This window comes from Rhamphochromis longiceps, linkage group LG19, assembly GCF_057381845.1.
Source record: "Rhamphochromis longiceps isolate RC_006_pf linkage group LG19, R_longiceps_female_GT1.1, whole genome shotgun sequence".
NCBI lineage: Eukaryota > Metazoa > Chordata > Actinopteri > Cichliformes > Cichlidae > Rhamphochromis > Rhamphochromis longiceps.
Window position 1 is genome coordinate 24,169,489 of NC_140575.1, and position 27,804 is coordinate 24,197,292.

The 27,804-nt window shown below is 40.1% G+C and overlaps 1 protein-coding gene across 2 annotated transcripts; it reads right to left on the minus strand.

Moving 5' to 3' along the window:
- Positions 1–1,057: 1,057 nt before the first annotated feature.
- Positions 1,058–20,993, minus strand: crlf1a (cytokine receptor-like factor 1a). Of its 2 annotated transcripts, none has more exons than XM_085392167.1 (9): positions 20,552–20,993; positions 14,731–15,009; positions 12,358–12,487; positions 10,460–10,629; positions 5,681–5,838; positions 4,487–4,561; positions 4,312–4,405; positions 1,991–2,179; positions 1,058–1,881 (listed from the first exon to the last, which is right to left on the minus strand). In XM_085392167.1, the coding sequence occupies exons 1-9, from the start codon at positions 20,622–20,624 to the stop codon at positions 1,865–1,867; spliced, it is 1,185 nt and encodes a 394-aa protein (XP_085248293.1). In that variant the 5' UTR covers positions 20,625–20,993; the 3' UTR covers positions 1,058–1,864. The 2 variants fall into 2 exon arrangements, with proteins under 2 accessions (XP_085248293.1, XP_085248292.1); XM_085392166.1 differs by having other exon boundaries at positions 1,059–1,881; positions 1,995–2,179.
- Between the last annotated feature and the right edge of the window lie 6,811 nt (positions 20,994–27,804).

Consider the following 27,804-nt stretch of genomic DNA (forward strand, 5'->3'; position numbering starts at 1 on the left):
ACTCTGAAGTGCTGTACTGTATATTTGCAAGTTTTCTCCCCAACAAACACAACAATTTTGACGAAACGTTTTGCACCGTCAAAGGCAACCGCGGGCGCTTTTGGTTTCATTCTATAATACTGGACTTATTTTTCTACGAATGTTTTATCGTTGAGAGTTTAAATAAGAGAGAAAAGTGTAAAAATGTTCGTGCCTGTCTGAGAAAAGTGTATAAAGTGTGTAGTGAGGGGTTTTACAGCCTTAAAACATCTATAATAATTGTAAAATAATAATAATAATAATAAAGTTGGCTACTTCGCGGATTTCACCTATCGCGGGTTATTTTTGGAACGTATAATTCCCGCGATAAACAAGGGACCAGTATGCCCACTTTTAATTTATTTTTAATTAATTAAACACCTTTAATGGTTTTTTTCAGTCTGGTTTTGTTCTTACTTGCACCAGATTATATATTTTTTATATATTTTTTTGAATTGTGATTTTCTTTGTATAACTTTCCTAATACAATCCACCCATCCATTTTCTATCTAGGCCTGTGGGGGCTGGAGCCTATACCAGCAGGGCAGGAGGCAGGGTACACTCTGAATAGGTTGCAGGTTTGTAAAAGAGCACATAGAGAAAGTCCCACATTTATGCACTGCAGTGCATAAATTTAGACTCACCACTTCTAAAATGTATGTCTTTTGGACTCTGGGAGAAAGCTGAGACTAAACTGGAGAGCAGCCATACAGGCACTAGGAGAGCATGCAAAAACAGACAAGGGCCCGAGCTAGCTAGTGGATTAGAAACTAGGACCTTCGCACAAGGCAAAGATGACACTGAGCCGCTCTTGGCTAATATTCTGTATTCCCGTCAGTCCATCTGCCTCCGCTTTAAAGTACTTTGGGTCAGCTCCATTTTCACCTCTTATGCACTGTGGAGTCAACATGATATGTTATTAAGAATCCATATGATGTCTATTGCTTTGTTTTGTTTTTTATCCACTTAAATTTCCATTTGCATTTTGGTCATCTGATAAGGTGCAGAGTTGTGTTTTTCAGTGCTTGGCGACTCAGACAACTATTTTCCAAACCCTGGGTTTCTGACATCATTTTATAGAACAGCATCAGAGTGATAACAACTTCAGTCATTGTACAGTCTTTACTAACTAAACATAATTTAAGAATTAAAACATAGCTTTATACTTTAAATATGCTGGTACAATTTAGTACAAAAATAAAAGGCAGAGAAATGCTTCCGTACACAAACACCATCACGTCATCAGTCACTTACTGACACTCAGAAACAGAAGAATCCTGAGTGAACCAGTTTGGTATAGTATCCAGCTATATAACAAAGAAGAAATTAGAAATACTGTATGATAATTTACTTTTGCCTTTTACATGGGGGCCACGGTGAAGGCTGAGGTGGGAGTATCCATTGAAGCTGAACCGCCACTAGATGGTGCTTTGGATCCACAGGGGAAAAAAAGAAGTCCAAAATGTAACTGATCTGTTTGCCTTTTTGCACACAAATACAAAAGTCTTTACTATAATCCAGGTTATTCATGCAGATGTGTCATTTTTGAAAGAAGAAGGTAGTCCAAATGGTGCCTCTTGTGATACCAGCATGTCTGTGATGAGTTCACCTTCCTTGCGTTGACTCAAAAAGTTACATAAAGGAAGAATATCCCACTTTTTCTTCGGATGTCCTCTTGTGGCCACAGCTGGTAGCCGTACAAAAAATGTCCGGAGCAAACTGTCTTTATAATTCTGATATATGAATACACTCTCTTTATCTCATATACACACATAATAACGAATCACATTCACTCAGTTCTTTTCTTGATTTGTTTTCTGCTCGTAAAGACAGCGTGTGCTATGATTTATCCCCTTGGAGAACCTGCAAAAAAAATCAGCGTTTATAAAACAGTTTTAGATTTCCATGTATTTGTGTTAGCAGCATGTGTACGCGTGCATGTTTGTGATTTGATTGGAATGATGATGCTTACCTACCTGGTTGCGAACTTTGTGGGATTTCTGCATCAGCACTCTCCATTGATCATACAACTTCATGGACATGCTGCTACAACCGTAGGCGTGTTTCCGCACCCAGCCGAAGAACTGCTTCAGCTCCCTGCGCAAGGTGGAGTTGGAGTCTCCGCTGGATTTTGAGTCGCAGGAGCCTGACATCATTCTCTCTGCAGGGAGGAGAAACCAGTAAAAAGGTATTAGGCATAGAAAAGGAGTGTGTGTGTGAATGAAGCTTGTAATAAGAAAGTGCTTTGAGTATTCAAATTGAGTCGAAAAGCCCTATATTAAGTACCAGTCCATTTACCATCTGACAAAACTTTAGTATAGAGTCTATACTATAAACTCTTATCAGGACATTGCACATTGGATAAAAACCCCTTGGATGTCAAGAGACACTTTACACTCATTGGATAGCAGTTCCTCAGTCACAGGGTTGGCTTGCCCTAAAGTAAGGGATTAAAGTGGGTGGGATTGATCTGGAACAGCATTCTGGCACTTTTAATAAATGAGTAATCAAATCTGAAGATTAGGCTGATACATAATGCCGAGGGAGTTAAATGTCTGTGTTGCAGTCTGGCATTGCTTTCAGCTGCCAGCGTGGACACGAGATCCCACACCCCACTTCACCCTCAAATCAGTTTTTAATTCCTGTGTTATGTTCACCTGAGGTGTCAATGTTGCGTCTGCGGTACTTTAGCATCTAGCTAGCACTGCAGAAGGGGAGCTAGCATAAAGATGTAACTTTTCAGTCAGCGCAGGTGTTTCTGTGCAGCATCTCATGCATGGTGTCTTGGACGCTTAATGTATTTCCCAAGGAGAGGAAGATAAGGACTTTTCAGCAAGTATTATACTTTTAATGTCCTAATTCATTCTTTTTTCATGATGTGAAATCTATTTCTAAACAAAATGAAGCAGGATTTTGTGTTATTCAACATTTGCATTAAAAATATTACGTTAAGAAATTCAGTACAGTTTAATAGAGGCTAAACTGGTTAGTTTTCATGCTATGAAGTTACAGTAACGCAGGGTCAGTGTTAAGTTACATGAAGGGCAGCAGATAACAATTTGAATTCAAGCCGATGATGCTGATGAGACTCATTCACCAAATTTTTACTTTTATACTGGCTTTATCCCGTCTAGACGTCAGAAATCAGCCATACAGTTTATTTAACATCTCCTTATATCAATTTGAATTCAACTGGATGCACCTGGATAAATCAAAAAAGCAGCAGTGATTCAACTTCTCAAGAAGATGACTTATTTAAAAGGGCTTAACTGAACCTCAAATGATCAAAACACATGCAGAAAACATCAAACATGGAAAGGTCATACTGTGCGTGCAGCAAAGTAAGGAGCTGCTGCTGATTCTGTTATTGTAGCTGTGGTGCTGGTATGGTAAATGGTAAATGGTTTGCACAGTTTGAATTTTGAGGTTATACACTAACAGTTAGTGACTAACTGTATATTCTGGGCTTATGCCATGCAAAACACCAAGGCAGAATTTTCACCTGGCTCAAATTTGGGGCTGAAAGTTTAAAGTAGTTATAATGGCAAAGGGAAATAAGCAAGTAATGCTCCAGTATGTTAAGAATCTGCAGAGCAGTACTCAAGCAAATGCAATTTTTCACTGTCAAAGACTTTTAAAAAAAGACAGATGAGTGACTGAAAAGACTTTGAGGAGAGAAGGGGAGACAGGATTAAACCCCCCTCCCTGATTTGTGCTTTTTCAGCTTGCCCTTGCAGAAACCCTTCCAGAAAATGGAAAAAAAAAATCAAGGTTTTATGAACTGGGTTTTGTTTTCATAGTTGTGGTCTTTATTCCGATCAGTTATGATAACATTTTGCACAGCAGTTATGTCTGGGGAAGAAACAACCACAAGTGCTCACTACTTTGTGAACATGAGTAATGTTTTTTGAATTTTTTGTTGGTTCTGAAATTGTTTATTTTACAACCTATTGCAAGTAAAACATTATCAAAGTCTGGTTTGATTTTGTAATGTCAGGTTGGGCAAAGATTGCATTATGTTACATTGATGGTTAGGTTATTATTTTTTATTGTCTTTGACTGGATTTGTCTAACATAAGTAAAACTGCCAGTGCTATAAAAAACAACCTGGAAGACTGACCAAGAAGTGTATAAAACAGTACCACTGAGACATTGAGGCTGCCAGTTTTCAACAGCAGGAGCGATCTGTGGGATATGCACCCTATGATGCCTTAAAATGCTCTTAAAAACCTCAATAATGGACAAAAAATGACTTCTGAGTGCCCTTCTGACTGTGTACGAGTGTGTGCTCACCACTGTGGGGTGTGGAAGCAGCAGTCGGGTGGCTCCACTCACTCCAGATGCCAGCCTTGCGAGAACCGTAAATGCCCACGGGATTACATCGAACCTGGAGAAAATACATCATTAGAAAGGCTGAAAGCTACTCTGAAGTACTTAATCATTACACATCGAGACATATCCCACGTACCTGGACGAAATATACCGTTCCAGGTCTCAGTCCAGCCAGTCTACAAGAGGTCTGATTCCCAACATCCTCCATCACCTACATGACAAATCAAAGACACAAACACAAAAGCGCTGAGCGCTGGAGATCTGACCACAGTATTAAATACCAATGGGCAAAAACTAAAACACAGGACCAAATCAAGATGCAGAAAACACAACCGCAAACCATGTACAGACCCAAACATGCATGAACCTCACATTGTTTGGTGGCTGCTGATCAGCATGTTTATGAAACTATTTTAATGTAACCGTGCCTGCTGGGTAAAATCTGTTCTCTATTATTTATTACAGAGCTGGATATGCTGGGACACACACACAGCAGCGCTTACAGGTACTCATGCAAACAGCATAACTGAAGACAGGCAAATAGAGAAGAAGAAAGGCACACATGCTGCAATTAATAATCTTGTCTAATAATCCTCACTTTCTCTCTGGCATCAGTCTATAAACACTTGTTAAAAAGGACTCAAACAAAAAACAGAACATGGAAATTACTGGCATCAAAAGTCTAATGATGTGATGTGGGGGAGCCAAACAGGCAGAAGTTACAGCTGAGCGTCTTACAGACATATTGAAGACATTAACAGCTGAGATGTATCCCTCCATTCCTCAGCATGACCTCATGATTAGGGCTGGTTCAGAGGGAAATGGTGCTTTGTTTTCACCATCGACCCTTTAAAACCACTCTGTGTCGAGTCTCCAGCTCTCCTCCTTCAAAATCATATCATCCCTCCTCCGCCTTGCTCCACTCCTCGCCTTTTCTTTTTCCACTTTGCGAGTCAAGACTTGCTTATATTACATCGGTGTAATTCCCCCTTAATTACAGGAGAATCTTCACTCTTACCCAGAGGAAAATGATTTCTGGGAAGCACCATCTGCGCGTCTTAAGGTTTTACACTGTGTTTTTCATTCATTAAAGGCTCGTGCGGAGTTACACATACAGTGGCTTTGGGCTGTAGCTTCTAGATTTATGACTAATGAAAATTTTTGACCAGCCCAACTATTAACTCATCTGGCAGAGGAGGCCTCAATCAGGCTACATCAGAGGTGATTACAGCACAAGGATGAGAAACAGCTGGGACAGTGCTGCTGTTATACAGAAAGAGACAAAGAGAACAGATTTGCATCCTTATAGCTATGGATTCTTGTCCTCTACCTTCCAGTCTTGGCTGTCCTCCAGCCTGTAGCGGATTTGGTATTTGGCCTGAAACAGGAAGTCTTTGAGAGCAGGCGGGGCCTCCCAGCGAACGCTCAGCTGGTCCTCCAACTGCCCGACGCGACTGACGGTCACACCCGATGGAGGGTCTGTGGTCACTGGAGAAGGAGGAATGGCATCAGGACATTAAGCATCACATGCAGAACTGATAATGAAAAACATAGTGAATATATTTAGGTCCTGTAGTGCAGGTGGAAACTGCTTCAACATCTGCACACAAAACGTCTGATCAGTGGCATGCCACATGATGTTTATCCGTTACTTTGATAGTGGCAAACATACAGAAAGTGCAGGAAGACAGAAACAGAACGCGTGGATGTAATGGTTCCATCTTTTTATGTCTTAACCAACAGTTAATAGCTGTTCATGAGAGATTACCCGACTCATACATTTGATTCCCTGCTGTAAGCTGTTGCCTGTATTACTAATGTATGTGTTATAAAGAAATCAAGATAGGAAATAGTCTGCTCTGCGAGAGAGGCAAATACTGCCTTGAATTTTATCAAATAGCTCTAACAGATGCTGTGGCTGACTAGAGGTTGATTTGAACCACTAATCTGAATTAAAACATTAATGTCACAAGCATTTTTTCTAGTAAAACAAAGCGTATTACAACAACAAAACTCTTTGCTTAGGGCCTTTTCTCTACTTCCTTATGTTTACACGACCAAGCAATCCATTCAATTTCAATTTTAAGCAGTAGGAGTGATGTCTTTATGTGTAACAACACATTGAAAGATTGCTCAGTGTTGCCGGAGGTTTGAGGTCTCTAGGCGCCTTTTAGTTTTGCAGAGTTGACTTGTGTGAGCTGGAAGAGGCATGTTCATCTGACAACAATTATCTTTTCAGCAAACAAACATGTGGTGACTGAGCATTATATTAACTTTTCTCGTTTTGGGGCTTTTGAGATCATTTCAGTATCTACTTCAGCTCCTTTTTTTCAGAATGCCATCATTGAATAGCTAGTAAATAAACAAGCTGATCAGAGGGAAGAAGAAGAAGATGGGAAAGATTCAGTGCAGGAAAAAATGGGAGTTGACACAAGAGGCTTTTTTCTTGAGAGAGATTATACAGTAAACCTAAGAGTAAAATAAGATTACTAATACTTTATTGGACACACATAGGGCTCAATGCAATTATAGCCAATGACATCTGCAGATGGAAACATAGGTTTTGTTAAAGTACACTGTAAAAAATACTTCCTTTTGTACAGGAAACTTTACTGTTAAAGTCTACCTTCTGTACTCTGCAACAACAGTTTCTTACTGTATATAATATTTTTAAACCTGTATTTCATATAAGCTTCACTGCTTTCTGGCTATCATTACACTGTAAATGTAACTGCATGTGCTACGGACACAAGTCCTGGGCACTTGATTTTATCCACCTTTGGCAAAGGGACTGAAAATACCTGCATGCAAAGATGGCCCAGTGCTTTTTTCCATATATCATTTTTCTTCTGGCTCATATGTCCACAACTATAAGAACGGTTTATAGGCGTATTCAAGACACTGAAGATGCACGCAGGCTATATGCAACTATAGGGGTCTTGACCAAACCATGAAACCACACAGAACATCCACAGCAGTCAGACTAATTGCAGCACAACGGAAATAAACACGAGAACATGTGTAAAATAATGATTTGAATGTAAACATTTATATTCCCATAAGTTCTTGCGCTTGCCAAAGAAAAATATTTCATTATGTGCAGTAGCTTGCTCTTAACTTCTTTTCCTCAAAGGCATCAGAAGTTACAGTATTCGTCCGCATTCACCAAAAAACGGTACATTGCTGTAATTTTACACCAATTTGTTGCAGTGTTTTAACTGAAATAATTGATTTTATGCCACGGTTGATAACAAATGTATCTCTTTCACAATGCAAAACCAACATTCGACATGGGTTTTTGTGTCATTTTCTTGAAATGTGAGATTTCTTTTTTCCAGTTACATAATAATAAGGACCAAGGAGATCATTTTCTTTCTTTTGAATCGTGTTCTTCTATCCACTAAGTCATTTCCTTTTGATTTACTCAATAAAGGTAACAACTTAAAAATCAACAGAGACAATTTCTTTGTCCCGTGTTAAACTTCTAGAAAAGAGTGTTCCTGTTTCCTCACACTGTGATTGTTAGGCATGTGGCAAAAAACAGGGCTCGCAGGACTCGAGGCTTTAAAATAACAGAATATATATTGAATATGTGAATATATATAATACAGCATCTTTGTTCAAGATGCTAGAATTGAGCATAATTTAAAGTTATGACAGTAAACTATTGTTAATTGAAAAACTCTTTTTAACATCTATTTAAAAAAGAAAGACAAATGTTCCAGTATTAACAGATAAAACACACTGGGGCAATAACAGAATGATAGAAAAGTGTCAAATTGTTAGAAGAAAATGCTTATATATATATATATATATTAAATATATATATATATATATATGGTAATGGTATTGTTCTCAGTCAACAGCAAATGTGTCACCCTGAGCATTATATGCATTTGGCAGTAAAAGTCAATGAGACGTGACAGATTACGGATGAATCATCGTTAACATATGCCTTTCCTCAACACGTCATCATTTCAGAGTCAGCGATGCAAGTTTCCTCTAGCCTCTCTGTTCAGAGGATTCCCTGTGAGTAAGAAATGCAAGGGAAACTGTAGGTGTTTCCGCCTCGCCTTCATAGCTGATCAGACATGACCATATACTCCAGTGAGTCACGGCACCCCGATGCAGGTGTGGTTGGTTGCTGTGTTTCATGACACGCTGCTGCTGTTGTGGTAACTACTTGAATAAAAAAGGGAGGCCAGTGCAGAAACCTCCCACTCTCTCTGCCTCTGTCTCTATACTGTTACCAGGACCTGCCCAGCCCTCAGGGTGTGTAAACAGGTGCGTGCATGCATACATTAGGAAGAAGAAAGGGATTACAACTTGATGGACACTTGTTTCCTTGCCAATGACGTGTTCACCTTCGAAACTCCATATGGGCTTCTTCCAGTATATTGTCAGGAACATGTCAGGAGTAAACCAGGTGAAGAGTTCTTAGCTAATCAGGTTGTATTATTTCCGGCCCATGTCATAAAGCCTCAAAGCCCAAACTTTTCAAGCCTCGGGCGTCTACGGCCGCCTCAGAAACAGGATTAGTCCCAAGGATCAGCCAGGAACATTCCTAGACTAGATAAAAGGGGGTTATAAGGTGGTGTGCATGTGTGTTTTTTCACATTTGTGTATGTGTGTGTGTCCAGTGAGCATGAGTAAAAAGAAAACAAGCTCATCAAAAGGGAGGGCGTTTCCAGTCATCACACAACTTTGCCTATCCAGGTGTCAGCATGCATGTGACTGAATGTGTGCATGTGTGTCTGTATGTGTGAGTGAGTGTTGAGGATAATGATGTATGCTCCGTTGGCTTAAACCGCACTAAGCTAGGCATAACAAAGCTTTAAAAGGAATTGCCTCTCAGTTTCTATCAGCGAGAAGCCGGATCAGTGCTTGTGAACAACTTTCTTTAAAAGGCAGAATTCACAGAAGTCAAGCCAATGACCTGTCGGTGGAAATAAAAGTTGTTTCAATCACAGGTACTGACTTGGGGGCCACAAGATAAATCGAAAAGGAGTCTTGAGATGATGAACCTGGCAAGGAATCAGCGGCTTAGTCTCACTGAGGAGCTTTAACGTTATTTAAAAATCCCCCCACCCCTCCAAAACCATCTGATAGTATCTTCTAATCTATACTATGTAGTGTGTATATTGTATAGAGTTGAACCGAGTATAGAATACTGTATATGATATTTACACTTTAAGAAATGCCTTAATAAAATGTGGCAAAGAAATTTGACATAATGGTAACAAATTAGAGTGAAAATCGCTCTTTACGAAAAATACAGCATTTTCTTTTTTTACATCTTTTTTACCTTCCTGTTGGATTAGAAAGCACTCTCATATTCCTCAAATCAGTATGAAGCAACTGAGAATTTCAGCTTAGTTTAAGATAAGACTAGAAACAGACAAATTCATTAGGTATCCTGGCTTTGTGCAGACTTGAAGTAACTGCTGCTGGCTAAGAAAAGTTTTGGCAAATAACCTCCTGTAAAACCACAAATTGGTGTCGTTACACTATGTTTTAAACAAATGCGATGCATTTTAGTGGCACTTGAAGGTATGTTTTAGATTTAGCATTCTTAATGACAAGGGAAGCTAGCTGCACAGCAAAGAAGGTGGTCTAGATAGTTTCTTGTCACTCTCAGTAAGAAAGATAAAGGCTGTATTTCCATAACTGTGGGAGTGTGACTTTAAACTAGCCTGGACTGGACAAATTGGCGGTACTAGAATTGGCTAATTTTGTTAGAAAACATCATGGCGTCCTGCGTCAGGTACAGTGTTTTCTCAAAGTTTGCTGTTGGTCTTGTTCTATTTGTAAAAATTACAGTGTTTCATCTTTAATGTTTTGAATCAGTTATTTTCTCATGTTTAATCTTGGTTTTGCTGTGAATGTTCAAATAGTGAATTAGCACAAGGAAATTCACTCAGTGGTTGAACCTCCGGCAGATTGGATGAAAGATCAGGTAGGCATTTTTTCCTTCTGAAGGCTAACAAGCCTGAAAGGTTGCTGCAAATCATCCTAGATTACAGCCAGAGGCCTCATCGACACTGAGATCAAGGCTCTCAGAGCAGCAGATGAAGCACAAGGGTCAAAGCGAACTTCTTCTCACACTCACCCACGTCTAGGATGTCAAGGGTGATGACATCAGAGGTAGCCCAGCCTAGCTGGTTTGAGGCCTCCACCCAGATCTCGTAAGGTGTGAAGAGGTGCAGGTCCTGGGTGATGCTGCAGGAGTACGGCTGTGTATGAGTGTAATCTGCACACTCTTTCTCTGTCCCATACCATCTGAAAGAAAAACAAAAAATACTGAACTCCACACAGCATTCAATAATGATCCTTCTAAAACACAATTTATTCCATGACGTGGTACAAGTTGCTAATTTATCCAGCTCTAGCATTTCTCTCAAATCTTTATACCAATTGAAATTGAATACAAACTATCTGTAGGTGCAGCATATAGACTTATTTTCCTTTTGGTGTTTTAAAACGGTTGATTCTTCTTATTATTTTTATTTAAAATCTATATATTTTATAGCGCTTATACCCCATATGAAAATCATTTTTAAATGTTTTGCTTCCACACTGAACCAACGTCTCATGACACTACTATTATTGAACAGCGTTCACTCTGGGTATCATGTGTGTTATTGTTCTTGAAAATAAATCCAGTGGTATTTGGATTTGTTTCCACCTCTACTTAGACTTCTTTCATGGGATTTTCTAAGGAATGTCAGTATTGTAAAAAAAAACCCAAAACAATCTTATGAAATATACTGATTTTAACTGAAAACATTTGCGGTGGGCTTACTCGTTTAAAACCTTGGCTGCATTTTCATGTTTTATTTTGTTTTTCACTTCATCCATTAAGTTAGGCTACTGAGAAATGTTACTAACTGGCCAAAAGCCCTCTGTGCCAACTGGACAGTCATAGCACAATAGTAGTAAGTAAGCATGAAAGGTCTCGATGCTTGCTTAACAGTTCAGTTAAGGAAATCCCAGAGAGTTGATTGTGTTCATCTGGATGCAATGTTTTTAGTGGGATAAAGCTTTCATCACTCATCCAAGTGAATTCTTCAGTCTCTAAGACTAAAGAAATCACTTGGATGAGTGAAAATGCTGCATCCAGATGAAAAGAATCAACTTTCTGGGTGAAAGGCTTTCTTTTTTTCCCAGCATGGCGTTGATAGGTCCACTATAAGACCAACTGTACAACTACTGAAAGACTTTTTTTTAAAAATGGTTTAGGTTTCTCGGACAATGTTGGAAGAATCTATTGCTGTGAAAGTTATTCCTTTTCTGCTTTTGCTTTGTGTGAAAAGTGAAGCTTTGGCTGTCTTGTTCAGGTTGTCTCATTCACACTCTGTGAGCATAACTCTGGTTTGGGGTGTTGCTGTTGTTGCTCTGAGGCTTAGAGGTTTGATGGTGGGTTTGCAGTGGTGGATTCCTGTTTTTCCATGAAGTAGTTTTGCTCTTTCTTGTCCCTTAGTTGATCATTGCCCCTTAGATCATTGATTTTTTCTATCCACGAATCGTGCAAACCAAAGTAACTATGTTGGTCAAGTCAAGACAAAACTGTCTGATTAGTAACTGCAATCTGATTACAACGTTTAGAACAGTGATGTAATGAACAGTAACTATCTGCTTGTCCAAAGCTGAACATTCTCACATATAGCACACAAGCAGAGATTATCTGTCACAGATGTGTTCTTACTAATGGAACTACTCCCTTTGGTTTAGGAAAATGGGTGTCGGCTTTCTAGAGTGACACATGATAGCCACCAGCTAACTGTTCTCACATGGGTTCATTTGGATACTACACAAACTGTGTATTAGGGAGCTGGCAGGATAAAGTGTGCTTAATTTGCAGTCCGAATGATTCAGATGTTTGCATTCTCGTGCAAAGCTGTGTGTGTGTAGGTAATGTGTAGATAGTAGTGTAATTGATTTAGATCATTTAAAAAACAGTGAATTGAGTCACTTGTAAAAGTTAAGCTGCAGTGCGTGTGTGCATACCTGAGTTTATACTTGAGCTTGTACTGCGTGCTGATATTAGTCTCTCCTTTTCCCCCCGGGGCCCAGCTACAAGTCAGGTCTTTGGTGTTCCTGGACCAACAGGTCAGATTGATTGGCTTCACTGGAGGCACTGGGAGACAATGGGGTGAAGATGGACAGAGAGTAGGACGAAGACAGAGGGTGGGGGAAATTTGTGAAGAGAAAAGAGAGGAGAAAAAACATGGCAAAGGAGAAATGATGAGTGAGGGTACAAAGTGACATTCCTCTGAAATAGCTGTTGTTTTGGGGTTTTTGTAACTGGTGTGTGTATGTGCATGTTCATCTCTCAGAACACAAGGTGCTCAGGTCTAGTGTCACACAGAGATGAAGATCTTGTTGATTGCATCTTTCTGTGTGTGTGTTAGAGAGAGCGTGTTTATGGTTTTGTGTTCTTGCAGTTCTAGTAAGCATTCTCATCACGGTTAATAATAGTAGTAAAAGCTCTTTAAACTTACTGTAATGAAAAAAGACCAAAGAATACAAAAGGTAATGAACACAGATCGCATTTTAAAGACTTAAATGATGTAGAACATTATTATCAACACCAAGTTAAGTGATTTATATAATTTGGTTTCTTCACTTATCTCTCACTATGTTTCTAAATCCAAACATAAAGTACACAGGCTATACTCACTGGACACTTTATTAGGTACACTTTGCTAGTACTGGCTAGGCCCCCTTTTACCTTCAGAACTGTCGTAATGCTTCATGGCACAGATTCAACAAAGTGCTGGAAACATTCCCCAGTTTTAGCCCCTGTGGACACGAGAGCTTCACCCAGTTGCTGCACATCCCCGATGTGAATCTCCTGTTTCTTTACATCCCAGAAGTGATCTATTGGGTTTAGATTTAGTGACTGTGGAGGTCATTGAAGTACATTATTTAGAGAGATTATTTGAGCTTTGTGACATGGTATGTTATCCTGCTGAGAACATCCATCATCAGAGGACGGTGGTCAGCAACTACACTCGGCGGGGGCTGTGATGTTTAAACGATCCTCGTTTGGTGCTTTGGGATCCGGAGTATTCTAAGAAAATATCCCCCACACAATTACACCACCACTGCCAGCAGACTGAACCACTGATACAAAGCAGGACGGATCCATGCTTTGATGTTCTGAACCTACCATGTGAATCTTGCAGCAGAAACTCATCAGACCAGACAACATTTTTCCAGTTGTTTATGTCCAATTTTAGTGAGCCGTGTGAATTGTTGGTTCAGTTTTCTGTTCTTAGCTGACAAAAGTGGCGCCTGGTGCGGTTTTTTGCCGCTGTAACCCCTCTGCTTTAATGTTGAACATGCTGTGCGATCCAAGATGCTCTTTTTCATACCTCGCTGCAATAAGTTGTTATTTGAGTTACATTGTTACAGTCTGGCCATTCTCCTCTGACATTTGACATCAACAAGGCTTTTTCACCCAGAGAAATGCCATTCATTTCTCTTTTTCAGACCATTCTCTGTAAACCTAGAGAAGCTTGTGTCCCAGTAGATTAGTAATTTTAAAATGCTCTGCAACCAACAGCCACGTCACATTTAAAATCACCTTCTTCTCAGCAAGTTGTGCTGACCATGTCTGCATGCCTAATGAGTTGCTGCCATATGATTGGCTGATTAGATAAATGGGTATACCTAGCAAAGTGGCCAATGAGCGTATGTTTTTTTCCAGGACCCACACCTGCCAGTTCCCTGCCATAATAACATGGATGGCATTACTAAGTCTTGCCACCCTGTTAGTGAGATTATTGCTATTTAACTGTCACTATTCAAGTCCTTATATGTCTACTTGTATTCTGGCTACAAAAATAAGCACATTTTTCATAGTCTCATACTGTTTCAGAGCAAACAGGAATACGCCATATTAGAGTTGTCATAAGCCCCATATCAGTAAGTTCTATGAAGTTTACTGTACCAATAAAAAAAAGAAAAACAGTACGTCTCAAAACTGTAGAAGTACAGACATGTGTGTTTGTGCGTGTGTAAAATGTCAGGCCCATACTTTATGAGTGATAGTGCGAGTAATGGACCACACAGGTGGTTAAAGCGTCGGGCAATAGAGGCCTCTCGCTGGGCCTGAAGGCAGGAACACTAAACATAAAATACAGCTACAAATGTGCAGGGACACTTAAAAATCTGCCCACTACCTGGTTGCTGTTTCCTTTTACTCCCATTTCCTTTTCATTCCATTCATCTCTTTGGTGTATTGCTCCTCTAAGTCCTCGCCTGCACTTATACATTTATGTAACATTTCCTCGTAGCGAAGCAGAGAAGCAGATGCAGAGAATCGTCAGAGGAATAAGATTATTTTAAAGTTATACATTTTATACTTCAACTTACTGCCAACATAGAGACAGGAGCCAGCCAGTATGTGTCCCTTGTGATTGTGACAGACAAGGTTGTCACCAGATGTTTGCTTGGAGGCATTGAGTCCTGCCAGCGTCACACTGAGGTTAGTCGCGCTAAGCACTCTGTAGAAGGAGCTGGGCAGCTGTTGACCATTCAGTGTCCAGAAAAGCGAGCTGGCGTGGACGCCAAGTTCGGGGTGGACCCAGCAGCTGGCTGTCAGGTTAGACCCAATGCGAAGTACAGGGTCCTGAGGGTAGATGATTGCTACATCTGGAGGAGGGTGGGAGGACATGGATATTAGAGGGAGTATGTCTTTCGAATGGTTTTAAAGTTTAGGCTAATATTTGAAAAAGTTACTGCCTGTGTTCAAGGGGCACTTCAGATGTACTAAAGTGTAGCTGAAGACAAAATATCCAATTATCTGCTGGAACCTTTATTAACAGTTTCAGAATTGTGCCCTACTTCCCTTTCATTTTTGGAGCCTAGTGACTTCGCTCTCGGCCCCTCAACTTTCTGATAATGCTCTGGTGCTTTTCACCACCTCCAGCTGGATAATGTTGCTCTATTTCAAATTCCTGTTCCCTGCTTTCCAGAACCACTCAGTCCTGCACCGTGCTCTCAGGTTTAGTGTTTCTTGGCTCTAGTGGAGCTTTGTTAGCAGGGCAGTGCTTATCTTGTAAGCTGAAGGCATGCTGTTTCTGGTCATAACATGGACATGTCCTAACATATTAGTCAACGTGTTTTTATCATCTTGAGACACTGCTCTGGTTCTTTTACTCGGAATCTGTTTCCAGCATAAAGTCCCTCACCCACAGATGGGTTCTGACTCGTCAGACTCCATCAACAGCTAAACTGGTCCTGCTGCAATGTGGATATGAGGGGCTGCCAGGCATGTTAGCAGAATCCCTGGCAATTTTATTTCACAGCTCCACTCCAACAGCTTCCTGAGCCTCTTACTACAAAGCCACACTGTACACCCTACAAGCCTTTTCCCCCCTCACTGAAACCCCTAACAGAATGCTACACAGTGCCACCATCAATATATGCTTGATGCCATGCCTGTGCAGGGTTTTACACTCTGTGCTCCCTGAGCTCATGAGCACAGGAGTTCAAGAGTAGCAAAGATAAGTTTCAGTATTTATGGAATGCAATGGCTGAGCGTGAATCAACTTATTGTGAACAGTGAGACCACTGAGGCACACACAAATCCATATGGAATCTCATCAATGGTGGAGTTAGACACTCCCATGGTTGTAGCTTGGTTGATTTTGCATGCCTGTCTCAGCATATGCATTCATGTTTGGCCACCACATGTAGCTGCGGGCCAATGTCTTCATTCTTGAAACCCCTGAAATGGCCTCATGAAGTTGTACTTGTGCTGGAATTATCAAAAGGCTTTCCCACAGTATGAAGCCCTCATCCACACATCTTCTACCTCCAACTCACGTTGTCGCCTTACGTAGCACTGCATGTAAACTCTACAGGGCACCACATCACAGTCAGCCCAGTCCTATGTCTGATTCACCTGTAAAGGTTTGCTGTGCCTGGTTTGCAGTGGAAATCTACTGAGTTGTCAAATTTAAGCCTTCCTTATATTCCATGACGTAAACACAGGCTGCCCAGCATTTTAGCTGCTGTAAGTTGTGTGATGCCCTATTTTCCTCTAAAAGTCAGATCAGCTCTTTTTGGTATGTCACTATCACCCTGTGTTTTGGCAATTAGGTATTAATTCTTTTGTTCTTATTTTACGTGTAAGCGGAAAACGATGGGCAAAGCCTCATTCCACAGCCTCATTCCTTAGTTTGTGTTCCAACAGTGCTGCCCTGCCCAGCGCATCACATTTGAAACATCACTGTCATGAAGGTGGTTTGCTGCCCCCTTGCTGTACCGCGACAGTGGGTTTGCTCACTGTCTGCTGCATGGTTGGCTAGCTCAACTCCCTGCTCCAATCTGATTTTGTCCTCTGCTTGTGGTGGCTGATTTCTGCACACCATCCTCAGTGAAGCCACATTTCAAATTCCCGCACTGAGAAGAAATGGCTTTTTTTGTACATTACTTGAAATTTGTTGAAGAAAATTCAGAAGAAAATGAACTCTGAGTCAGTTTTTCTTGTTTTTCTGTAAATCCACCAAATGAAAATAATCCAAATGTTAAAGCATTAATGGGACAACTGGCATTGCACTGATTAGTTAGTGCTATTTGTGAAGAAATGTAGTTAATGTTTGGGATTCACAGGTTTGCCAGCCTGTTATGTAACAATTTACCAGTGAGCAAAAGATAACTGCTTATTTGTGCCATATTTGTTGCCCGTTAAGGAACCTCGTCCTGTTGTAGATTATAGCTTTGGTACCTGTTTAGGACTGTTTGTTTTATATAATAGCCTCGCCTCTGTCAGTGCGCCCCAGGGCAGCTGTGGCTACAATGTAGCTTGCCATCACCAGTGTGTGAATGTGTGTGCGAATGGGTGAATGACTGAATGTAGTGTGAAGCGCTTTGGGGTCCTTAGGGACTAGAAAAGCGCTATACAAATGCAGGACATTTACCATTTACCATAATTGTTGAAGGTTGCGAGACCCACTTCTGCTGAAATATAAGTTTTAATATAGAAAAAGCACAGCCAACATAGCATGACACTGATTACTTTTGTTTTGCCCTCATTTAGACCCCTAACAGAACGTTAGAGTAGCAATAATTAAAATCTTACTGAGAAAAAACCCTCCAAAGTTTTTCTTTTTTCCAGTGTCCTGTCTAAACCATCTGCTTCATGATTCTGTGACAAAAATCTGCAACTAATAAGGGATGAAATGTCTGAATTGGATTATCTCTCACAATCAAGCAAATGTGCATGCTTGTGCATGCTGAGCTTCATGCTGTAGTATGTAGTGCAAATGCTTCTATGTAAAATTATTTGGGCAATGCAGAGTTTGCGCTATTTTGCGATAAAACATCTGACAGAAAGAGCACAGACATGCGCTAATGCAGTTTCGTTAGATCTCTTAACCCTCCCTCTCTCACTTGCATTAGCTAACACTGACGCAGTTCAGTTTCGTTGCGTTTTTGTATTTTTAGTTGTTTTAGCAAAGAAGCTGCTAAATGGTCAGAGAAAGAGTTTAGCTGTTTATCTCTTTATCTTATCTGACAACTGAAAGTCAAACAGTGGAGCTTTGATCTCACTACACGTGAACAAAATGATAAAGGAACAAAAAAAGATGGGGATATGGAAGAGAAGAGAGGAGACAAGAGGAGACGAGAGTTGAAAAAAATGACGCTAAGTCCAACGTATTGAAAAGCGCGGAACTGTGGAAAACCTTTTATGAAGGAATGAGCGAGGAACACTGACTGAGAGCATCAATACTTTGTTAGACCTCTGTAAATCTGTGCCCGGGGCCACATCTATTCAGCTGCCAGCCACCTTGCGCTTACAGACAATGTTGTGGGTCTTTTATGGAGGAGTCGCCTTTGAACAAGCGAAATCAACTGTAACTCCGCTCCAATATTAATATGGTAACCCCATCTTGAGCTCTGACACAACACTTGCACACATTTATGCACACACAAATGAACACAAACAAACACTTGCACAGAGGCTGGGTTGTCTTTGTCACCGGATACAGTGAACTGCGATCCATCTGAATAACAATCAGTGTTTATGTATTCCAGGCACTGAGGACATTGCCCCTGAGCAGGGTGCGAAGCCCCTTTAACACTCCTTCAAACACGGCGGTTCTAGACGAAATTACTGCTGTTTATTGCCTCTTGGACACACTCACTGGAGGAAATGGTTTGTAAAATATTATTTGTTTGGAGAGGTTGAGGCAACTCGAAACACAGCTCTCATTGGGGCAGGAGACGAGCTTAAGCCTGCGATGGAGATGGATGAAGTTACGGGGCGAGTTCAGCCGAGGAAAAGTTTTGAACTTTTGTTTGAGAGTGAAAGGTCTCCAGTGGACTTAAGCGGTATTGAGGCTGTCAGTCTTCAAAGGTACATGCCACCTCCTCTTTGTATTAAAAAGCTCCTCTCACTCATTCATGCAACGCTTGAAAGGCAGCCAATACTTTTCTCTGTCTGCTTAATAGAAGTACATGTGGAACTTTTTGAGGGGCCGCTTGGACAAGCCAAGTGAAAGAAGTCACGCAACATTTAGTGACAATGAGCCATGCAACGTCGTTGGTAAAGAGACCGAGGAAACAGCAACGGATGTTATTTGTTTCTCTTGAGTTTTTTGTTTTTTTACAGGTTTACATTTGAGTTATTTAACTGATGGTCTTATCGAGAGAGATTAAATTAGCTTATCTTAGTTTAAATAGGGCGCACAAAAGGAAAATATAGGATAGAATAAGTTTGTTTCTGATTAAAAGTCTGTTTTGTTTTTAAAAAAAAGTTTTAAAAAAATATGATAATATCCTACATAAACGTCTCATTGTTTGTTCACAGAAAACTAAAAATGTAAAAGTTTATGAGCTGCAATGAAAACTAATTATATGTTAGTGCAAAAAAAATCCACATTTAAACTGTTTTACTATGGTGGCATTCGTAAACCGCAGCATAGTCAGTGAAAGGGAAGCAAAGTCCATTATTACAATGAATAACATGGTAATGACCGATTATGTCGTATAATAAACAGCAGGGTGGCTTATGATCAGGGCCCATTGTCTCCTTTAAGCCCTTAAAACTGTAGTTTCTTTTATTAGTGCCTTTGAAACAGGATGAATAGCAGGAGATCCTCACAGTGGAGCTGCTGTTTGCCAGCAAGCTCGCCATAAAAACTAATCCAACCACTTAAAGAGTGAAATGGACATAACTTTGATTTATTTAGATTATTGTGCATTAAGCTGGTGGTTAACATTCTCCACAACCCCAGCAGATGATGTCATTGTGTTGATGCGGTTCGTAAAGCCCCCATGCTCTCCATGTGTTTAACGAGTTATGGCCTGACTTGTTGAAAATCAGCCTCATGGGAGATGAGTTCTCTCTGCAGGGAAACGACCAGTTTACTACAGCAGGAGCCCATCTATAACATGAGCTGTCAAGTGGACAAAGTGGCCGTTTTCTTTTTTCGTTTTTTTAAATGTATCCAGAAAGCCAGCAAAGTGGATCCAGTATGTGTCCCAAGGAAGTGACCTGCTGTTATGTAAGGCAACTTAGGAAAGAATCCGTGGAATTGGTATTATTTTAGATTGGAAACACATTGTAAAACAGTATTATTTAAAAAAAAAAAAAAAAAGACCCCTGCAATTCCTGCATGTTCTTATATGGGGTTCATACAATATTTCTTGTATGGAAACTATTTGTGGTCAACTATTTTTACTCTACTTGATATGAGCATAATATTTATTAGATTTATCCTTCTGTGTGTTTTTTCCAATGACTAATATTTCTTCTTAAGTAATTGTGTCCCACGTGGTATCACTAAAACACTGTTGTGCAAAAAAAAAAACTGCATTTCCCCCTTCAAAATCGTATTACTACAGCGTAATAATCCAATATTAACTTGCCTAATACATTTCTAAAACGTTTTACTGTAGTAGCAGCAAAAGTCTATTTTTACAACATATTTATCGCCAGAATCAAACATACCGGAGCAGGACTTACACTGTCACATGGTGCTGGTGTTTACATTGGGATATTAGGGTGACACTTGGTTTGCATTGATTTCTTCCGAAAACTACATGAATATTAAATTAAAAAATAAAATTAAAAATTAGAATAAAATAAAATAAAACATAACAAACATATATAGCCAAACCCCCCAAAGCCTTCCCCAGCACTATCGTAACTTTGCGCATCGATGGACATCTGTCTGCAACTTACGTGTGGACAAGGACACCACGCCGGGAATGTGCAGCGTGAGGAAAATCAAGCAGAAATCCAAGACGGCTTTCATTTTCCACCAATTACTTTTCTTTATGTCTTGACTTCTCGTCCTCGTGTTGTTGCTCTGTCGCCTTTTTTTCCCGATCGATCCTGGATACAAATTACGCACAGCAGAAAGAGGAAAAACACCACGGGTTCCAGGACCGGATTTTATTAACTCTCGGGACTGAAGAAGCGCACTAGAAAAAGTGTGACCAAGTGTGGAGGCAAAAAAATCACCCTCTGATAAGTCTTGGAGTAACTTGTCCTCATTAAAGCCAAAAAAAAAAGCGTGGGCATTACCACGTCCTGTTTGCAGTCTTCTCCCTTCTTAATGCTTCCTGCAGCTAAATCATACACAAGTTCATACTTTTTAAGCCCCTCCCCTCTCTCTCGCTCTCTCTTGCTCTCTGTCTCTCTTCCCACACAGTCGCCAGTCATTTCCCCCTCTTTCCGTCCTTTCCCTGCTTTTTTTCTTTCTCTCTCTCTAAGGCTCTCCCCCCTTGAGTGATGGTTAGAGCCATTCACTTTCACTGAATCACTCTGTCTCTGTTACTTTCCATGCCTCGGGTCTGTGCTTTACAATTTTTCACCATATGAGGCTATTGAGTTAGTGAGTGCTACAGGAAAGGTTGCCAAAGCTAAATCTTGTCTCTCCATTTTAATCCTTGTGTCAATGAGGAGATTCTTTTTCTTCCTAACAGACTCCCAAGTGAATTATGACATTTCCTCATTAATTCTTGCCGAGTTCTGCTCAGATATTTAACAGTGTTATATTATGACGTAATGATAACTGTATCCCTTAATCCTTTTAAATAAATTCCTAAGATCTTTTAATGTGCAATTTTTGTTTTCTTTTGTTTGGTTTGTTGCAGGGATGTTACCATTGAAACGTGTATCTTTGTTCAGCCTGTGGATAGGGAATATTTTCATTTTATTGTTATTTTTTAATCTGCATTGATCGGTCTTGGAGCAAACATCTAGCCTACAGCTGTTCCACTTTTTGGGCACACTGGCATCAAAAATTAAATTGTTTAGCATTAAAAGGGAAATTAGCTTTAGAGACTCTTTTATGTTGGCCACCAGGGTTTATTCAACGGGAATGCACGTGACGGAAATATGAAAAACTCGTTCCTTAACATTAACAGTTCCAGCTCTATTGTAGTGAAACTGCCAGCCACTATGGCTAGACACTGAATAAGCAATAGTCAAAACACAGAGCTGCCAAACACCCACAGACTGCTTCACTCACTGCTGATTTATTTCATCTTTATTCAGTGTGACCTTTCAGTCTAGATTATCATCATCAAATATGTAAACACAAGAGCCAACAGACTCATAGATGCTGGGAAGATTAACCAGTCTCCTGACCACAAAAATAACAGGCCTTTTTCTCGGCAGTCATTTTGTCTTGTCATAGTCTGGGTCGTTAACGTTAACAGTCTCGCCGTTCCCCCTAAACGTCCCACCGAATCAGTGGCTCCCTAAAATACATTTGCACCTGTGCTTTTACTTTAACAAGTTGAAATTTCACACACAACGTTTCTGAAAATGAAGCAGCTAAATGGAATTGGACCATTATTCATTTGAAGTTGTTCTTTGACAAGTCCAAATATCTCCAGTATAAAGGTCAGCTAGGCAAGGAAACGCCTCAAGGAAACTCATGAGTGATTCAGGGAAAAGGCAGTGGTCATAAACATCATGTTGTCATACATCACCGTTCATGTAACTTCAGCTTTCAGAAGACATGCAAGCAATGTAAAATATATGAATATATATAACTGAATATACCAGCAAAAAGCTGCAGACTAATCCAAGCAATAGAAATTCTACTTTTTGTCTTTATGGAAGAATGGATAAAATAAACAAAGTGCAGTCCTGTGGATGCCAGTAACATAATGTGCATAATTTTGAAAATAGGAGCAGACAATGAAGATCTCAAGGCTGATATTAACTGGAAACGTTTCAGAAATATGTTCATGCACGACTGTGCACACATGAAAAACCAGTGCCTGCTTATTTTGGCCAATCAGCATCTAATTTATACTGAAGATAAAATTCCTCAGAAGAAGAAGACAAGGGTGACTTTTGTTTCCAGAGCAGAAACTCCAATTCCACAGAGGAAAAGTTGCCCTCCAGCGGAGGTGTGGTATCAGCTCAGTTTAAATTCATCAGGATCTGAGTGGGAGTCCTCTGACACAGGAATCCGGCAACTCGTTGGCTGCTTCAGCAGACGCTAGAGGAAATGCAGTGACATGGGGTCACACTGCGATTGAGAACAGTGAGACATGTGGGGCCCAGAGTTTGTCTGGAGAACAGGAACATTTTCATGTTCATGGTTTAAATGGGCGCTGTCACTAATATTTGACTAACATGAGTTAGTCTTGCTTGTCCTTTCCTGGTTGAGTCAGCAGGAGTGCGCCCACAGTGCCAGCCTAACAGCCACGATGACCTTTAGGTCCTGGCCTACAGGGTCCGCCATTATCCTCCCTCAGAGAGGGCTCTTGTTTGTGGGACAGTTCCCGCTCGTGCTCTATAGTTATTTTCCAGGAAGCGTGAAAAGAACTGTGACACTGACGTGACTGTTTGTGTCACTTTTCCGAACATTTCGCTCATTCGCCTATTCGCAGTGTTAGAACAGTTAATTCATGGCAGACCTTTGTCACCATCTTGGCCCTGTGAGTGAAATTGATGTGTCAGTGTCTTGGCTTGTGGGTTTTATGCTGCTATTGTCTCCCATTTTTATTGGCACGCACACATGCACGCCTCTCTCACACTCAACATCCACGAGCTCCCTCTTCCTTCTCTGTTACATGTCGGAAAACACATGCATACAAAGGCAAACACTGCCATCGCAGTGTGGCATAAACAGTCACAGTGCCATGCAAATAAAACCTCTTACAGCCCAGCTGTCCTTAATCCAAAACCCCACGGGCACAGAACGGAAGTGTTGAGAAAGTCAGCGCTGATAGTTACGTGAAGTAAGACACGGAGAATCGGAAAGATCGCGAAAGCAGCAAAGACAATGGTGAACATGACGGGGAAGCCTCCTCTGTAGTAACACCAGTCATATAAGGACCACAAGATGAGAGTGCAGGCTCGGTGTAAACAAATGGCAAATGTCTGTCAGTGTCGTGGCATTTCTTATTGTCCTGCCCTGTACAAGAAGACTGGTTTCACATTTATCTGCAAAGTGCTTACCTTAATTCTGAGTACATTGAAGCTTTTGTAACATCACTAGGTTGAAAATCATTCCGCCTTAATTAGAGTTACAAGTGAGACATGGAAGCATTTTAAATGGGCTTTCAAGCAGATCAAGATATGCATGTTGTGCAAAGTCATCTAATTAGTTCAGTGAAACATTTCTAAAAAGAAAACATACAATTGTAACTCAGCTTTATCTTTTTATAAAGACAGTCAAACTGATTGTCAAGGGGGCAAAGACACACAGACAAACAGACACACAGACGGAGTGGGAGTAATCAAGGAGAATCAGGACATTTCCCCAATCAGGACTGTTGGAATACCAAATTCTTCAAAAAAAAAAAAAGTAAGCAAAACGTCTAAAATGATTTATTCCAGCCCTCTTTAACCTCTCTGAGACATCTTTCATCAGAGAGATGAGAAATGAAAGATAAATAAAGAAGGATATAAGCAGATATCATCGTCATTTGACAAAATACGGAGCAACAATGTTTACGCAGAGCAGCAGAGGAAAGCAGTAGCTCTGCAGAGCTGAATACACACGCGCCGTTTGTTGCCTTTTCTTTCCTACGCTGAGTGAAAAAATGATTAAGAAAAAAATGATGGGATTATCCATCATATCAAATTTATAAAAAAAACTTGCCAACTAAAGCCGCTGTTATTTCCACAGCTCAGGAGTGCCATTGCAATCAATGGCACTCCAAATCCACCAAAAGCTGCTAAGCTCCAAGAAGTTAAAGAAAAAAAACTACTTAAGTCACTAGATAGCATGCATTGCACTGCTTGGATTAATTAGGAACTGGAATTACAAGTAATATTTTCTTCTTTTCATAGTTTAATGTGGATAAAAGAGGGTGGGGACATTTAAACATGTATATACATGTATTTATGTAAATATGTAGCACATGAGTCGATAGAAATAGTGGTGTAAAAATATTTAAAACATTAGATTACATAATTGTGATTGAACTTTTTAACTTGAGCTAATAGATGCAATCCTTTATCTGTGTAAACTAAAAACAGAACCAAAGGAAAAAAACTTTACACTTTGCAGCCTCTTTTTTTTTTTTTTTTTAACAATGCTGCCAGACTTTTTTTTTCCCAGCTTTTGAAGCCAGGATGGAACAAAGTGTCTTAGGTTCCTGGAACAAGTGTTAAAACTATACCAAAAGGCTTTTCCTTCATTTAAGCATTTTAAATTAAAAATAAAAGGGAAAAAAATATTTAATGTAACAATCATGACAAAAACATGAAGTAGTAAATAAAAACAGATATACATTATTAAAACTGAAAAATACATTACATAAATACAACATTAATTGGGTTTTTTTTTTAAGTGGAAATAGAATAAAAGTTAAAGATTTTAGGATATAAACAAAATCCTGTGGAAATTGACAGATTTACATCTTGCTTGGCAGTCATTAACAGTCAAATACTGTAAGAAGTTCAAAACAATAGTCAGTGGCTCCAGATAATTATATCCTTCAATGAGCGTTAAGTTGCCTTTAGAAATCTTACAAGTCATGCACTAATCTAAACAGACCCATTAAAGTCTTAACTAAAGGATTTGTTGACTTTGTTGTACTCTGCTGAAAAAAAAAAAACGAAAGAAAAGAAAACACAGAGTAAACAATTCATTACCAGGAAACTGGAAAGGCTCTGAAAAGCAAACCAGGGACTAATCAAAGGAATAGAAGCAGAAGAGAAGAGAAGGAAAACACAGTGAGCAGACGGAGACAGCAAAGAAAAGTTCGAGATTGGGTTAAAGACAACAGAAAAAAGAGCAGCCACTGAGACAGACATATTTGAAGAGAGAGCAGGGGCAGGTGTGTGTGTGTGTGTGTGTGTGTGTGTGTGTGTGTGTGTGTGTGTGTGTGTGTGTGTGCGTGCGTGCGTGCGTGTGTGTGCGTGTGTGTGTGTGTGTGTGTCAAGGGGGCAAAGACAGACAGACAGACACACAGACAGACAGACGGAGTGGGAGTAATCAAGGAGAATCAGGACGTTTCCTCTGTAATACCCACAGGCCCCGGCTGAGCCCCAGCTCCGCAATCCTCGCTGATTGGAGGGAAGGGTTTGTTTGAAGAGGAGGTCAAGACCATCAGTACCTTGTTAAGGAAAAGTTTGTGTCCAGAGGAATGAAGAAGGCTGACTCCTTCCTGAGGAATTCATAGGGGGATAGTGAGCGGTATGTGTATGTGCGTTTGTGTGCGCATGTCAGAGGAAGGCAAAAAGAAAGCACTGATTTTTGAGACTGCGCGTATGTAAGTATTTGTGTGTGTGTTTGTGCATGTATGTGTGGATGCAGTCACTTAAAAGGAGCGACGCAGAGGAGGAGGAATCAGATTGTGATTTAAGGAGGACCCATCAGCCCCCCCCCCCCCCCCCTCACACACACACACACACACACGCCCCACATAGTTTCTAAAGCCAGGATAGCAGCACTGGCATTTGCGGCAATAATGCATGACAGATGTACATCAACTCTCTCTCTGTCTTTCTGTCTCTGTGTCTCCCTCTTTGTCCTTCTTCTTCTGCCTCCTCTCATCTGGGGCCAATGTGTTGTTGATGGTGGGCATCGTGCATCAAAGCATAAGCGGCTTTTAAATTGAAAAAGGAGGATTACAATCTCGCCTGAGTACTCCTCCGCGTCAGATGGCTAATTACCGACTTGATAATGAACCGAAGGCGAGACTTTTGGCTCCAATATGTCTTTTTGCTTTCATTTTTTTTAACCTCGAGTTTTATCATTTACATCATTACCTTTGAGGTCTTCGTTGAAAATGAAATCACCCGTAGTTTGTTACTTTGTAGTTAGTAAAAATGTCAGTTTGGTCTCAAATAATCACAGAGGTCACAAGAGTTTAAACTCTACTTAAATTCAAATTAGAGTGTAGTATTTTCTTTCTTCAGTTTGACGGCTGGATTCAGAATGCATTTCAGGTACATAAAATATATTTATTTCCTCATCCAAGCATTTGGATGCATACGATTGCAGAAAAACCTTTGTGTTTTCTGTATTCCTGTCTAAATAAAACTTTATCCAAGTCCTAAAAGTGGATCCAGATAACACAATTAAACAAATGAAATGAAGATTTGATAGTTGTTTATTTAATTATTGAAAAATATGCTCTGTTAATAAGCTACATTTCTCTGAGGGGCAAAAGTATGTTAACTTTAGGGATAAGTGGTTAATTTGAAGGTGTAATCAGTATCAGGAGTTTTATGACAATTAGTCGTGAGTGGATCTTTTTTTACAGTCAAGGAAGAGCGATCTATTAAAGCTTCACAACATATGTTCGAGGAAGTTAACTGAGGCGCAAACAAAGGAGATTTATGGCGTCTTTAGAAAAAGTTGTTGATGCTCATCAGGGCTGGAAAAAATTACAAAACTATCTCTGAAGAGGTTGGACTTCAGACTGTGTACAAATGAAAGGAGTTCAAAAGAGCTGTTACCCTCGAAAGTAGAATTGCAGGTAGAATTGCAGGTTTCTCCAAAACTGGCTATTTTTCATGAGTCCATCAAGAGATCACTGAACAACACTGATGTTCCTGGCATGGCTGCAAGAAGAAAGCACAGCTCTCCAAGAAGTACACTTTTGCCCGTCTGCACTTTGCTAAAAATCACACGAAGACGAAGACAATGATAGAAAATATCAGAATTCCTGTCCCATAAAACAGTGCTGCATTAAATGTTACACTGTACAGATGAGGACTATTTACTGTACACCAGCAAAAACAAGCACAGTCCTCCTGTGATATCTTTGAGCCAATAGAAACTCTGATATAGATGGTTACCCATCATATCAGTCTGTCTTTGATCATGCGTCCTTTCTCTCAACGTTAAATAAACCTGCATAACATGGATTATTATCCAGCTAGCCAGCTGGCAAGCTTAGAGAGAAATATTTGAGTTAGACTGCATCATTAGGTGATGCTGAGGCCAGAACAGCTAAATTGGTGTTTTGGTAGATTATGAGGGAGTCCTTGGGAAATTCTTTATTCTTTCA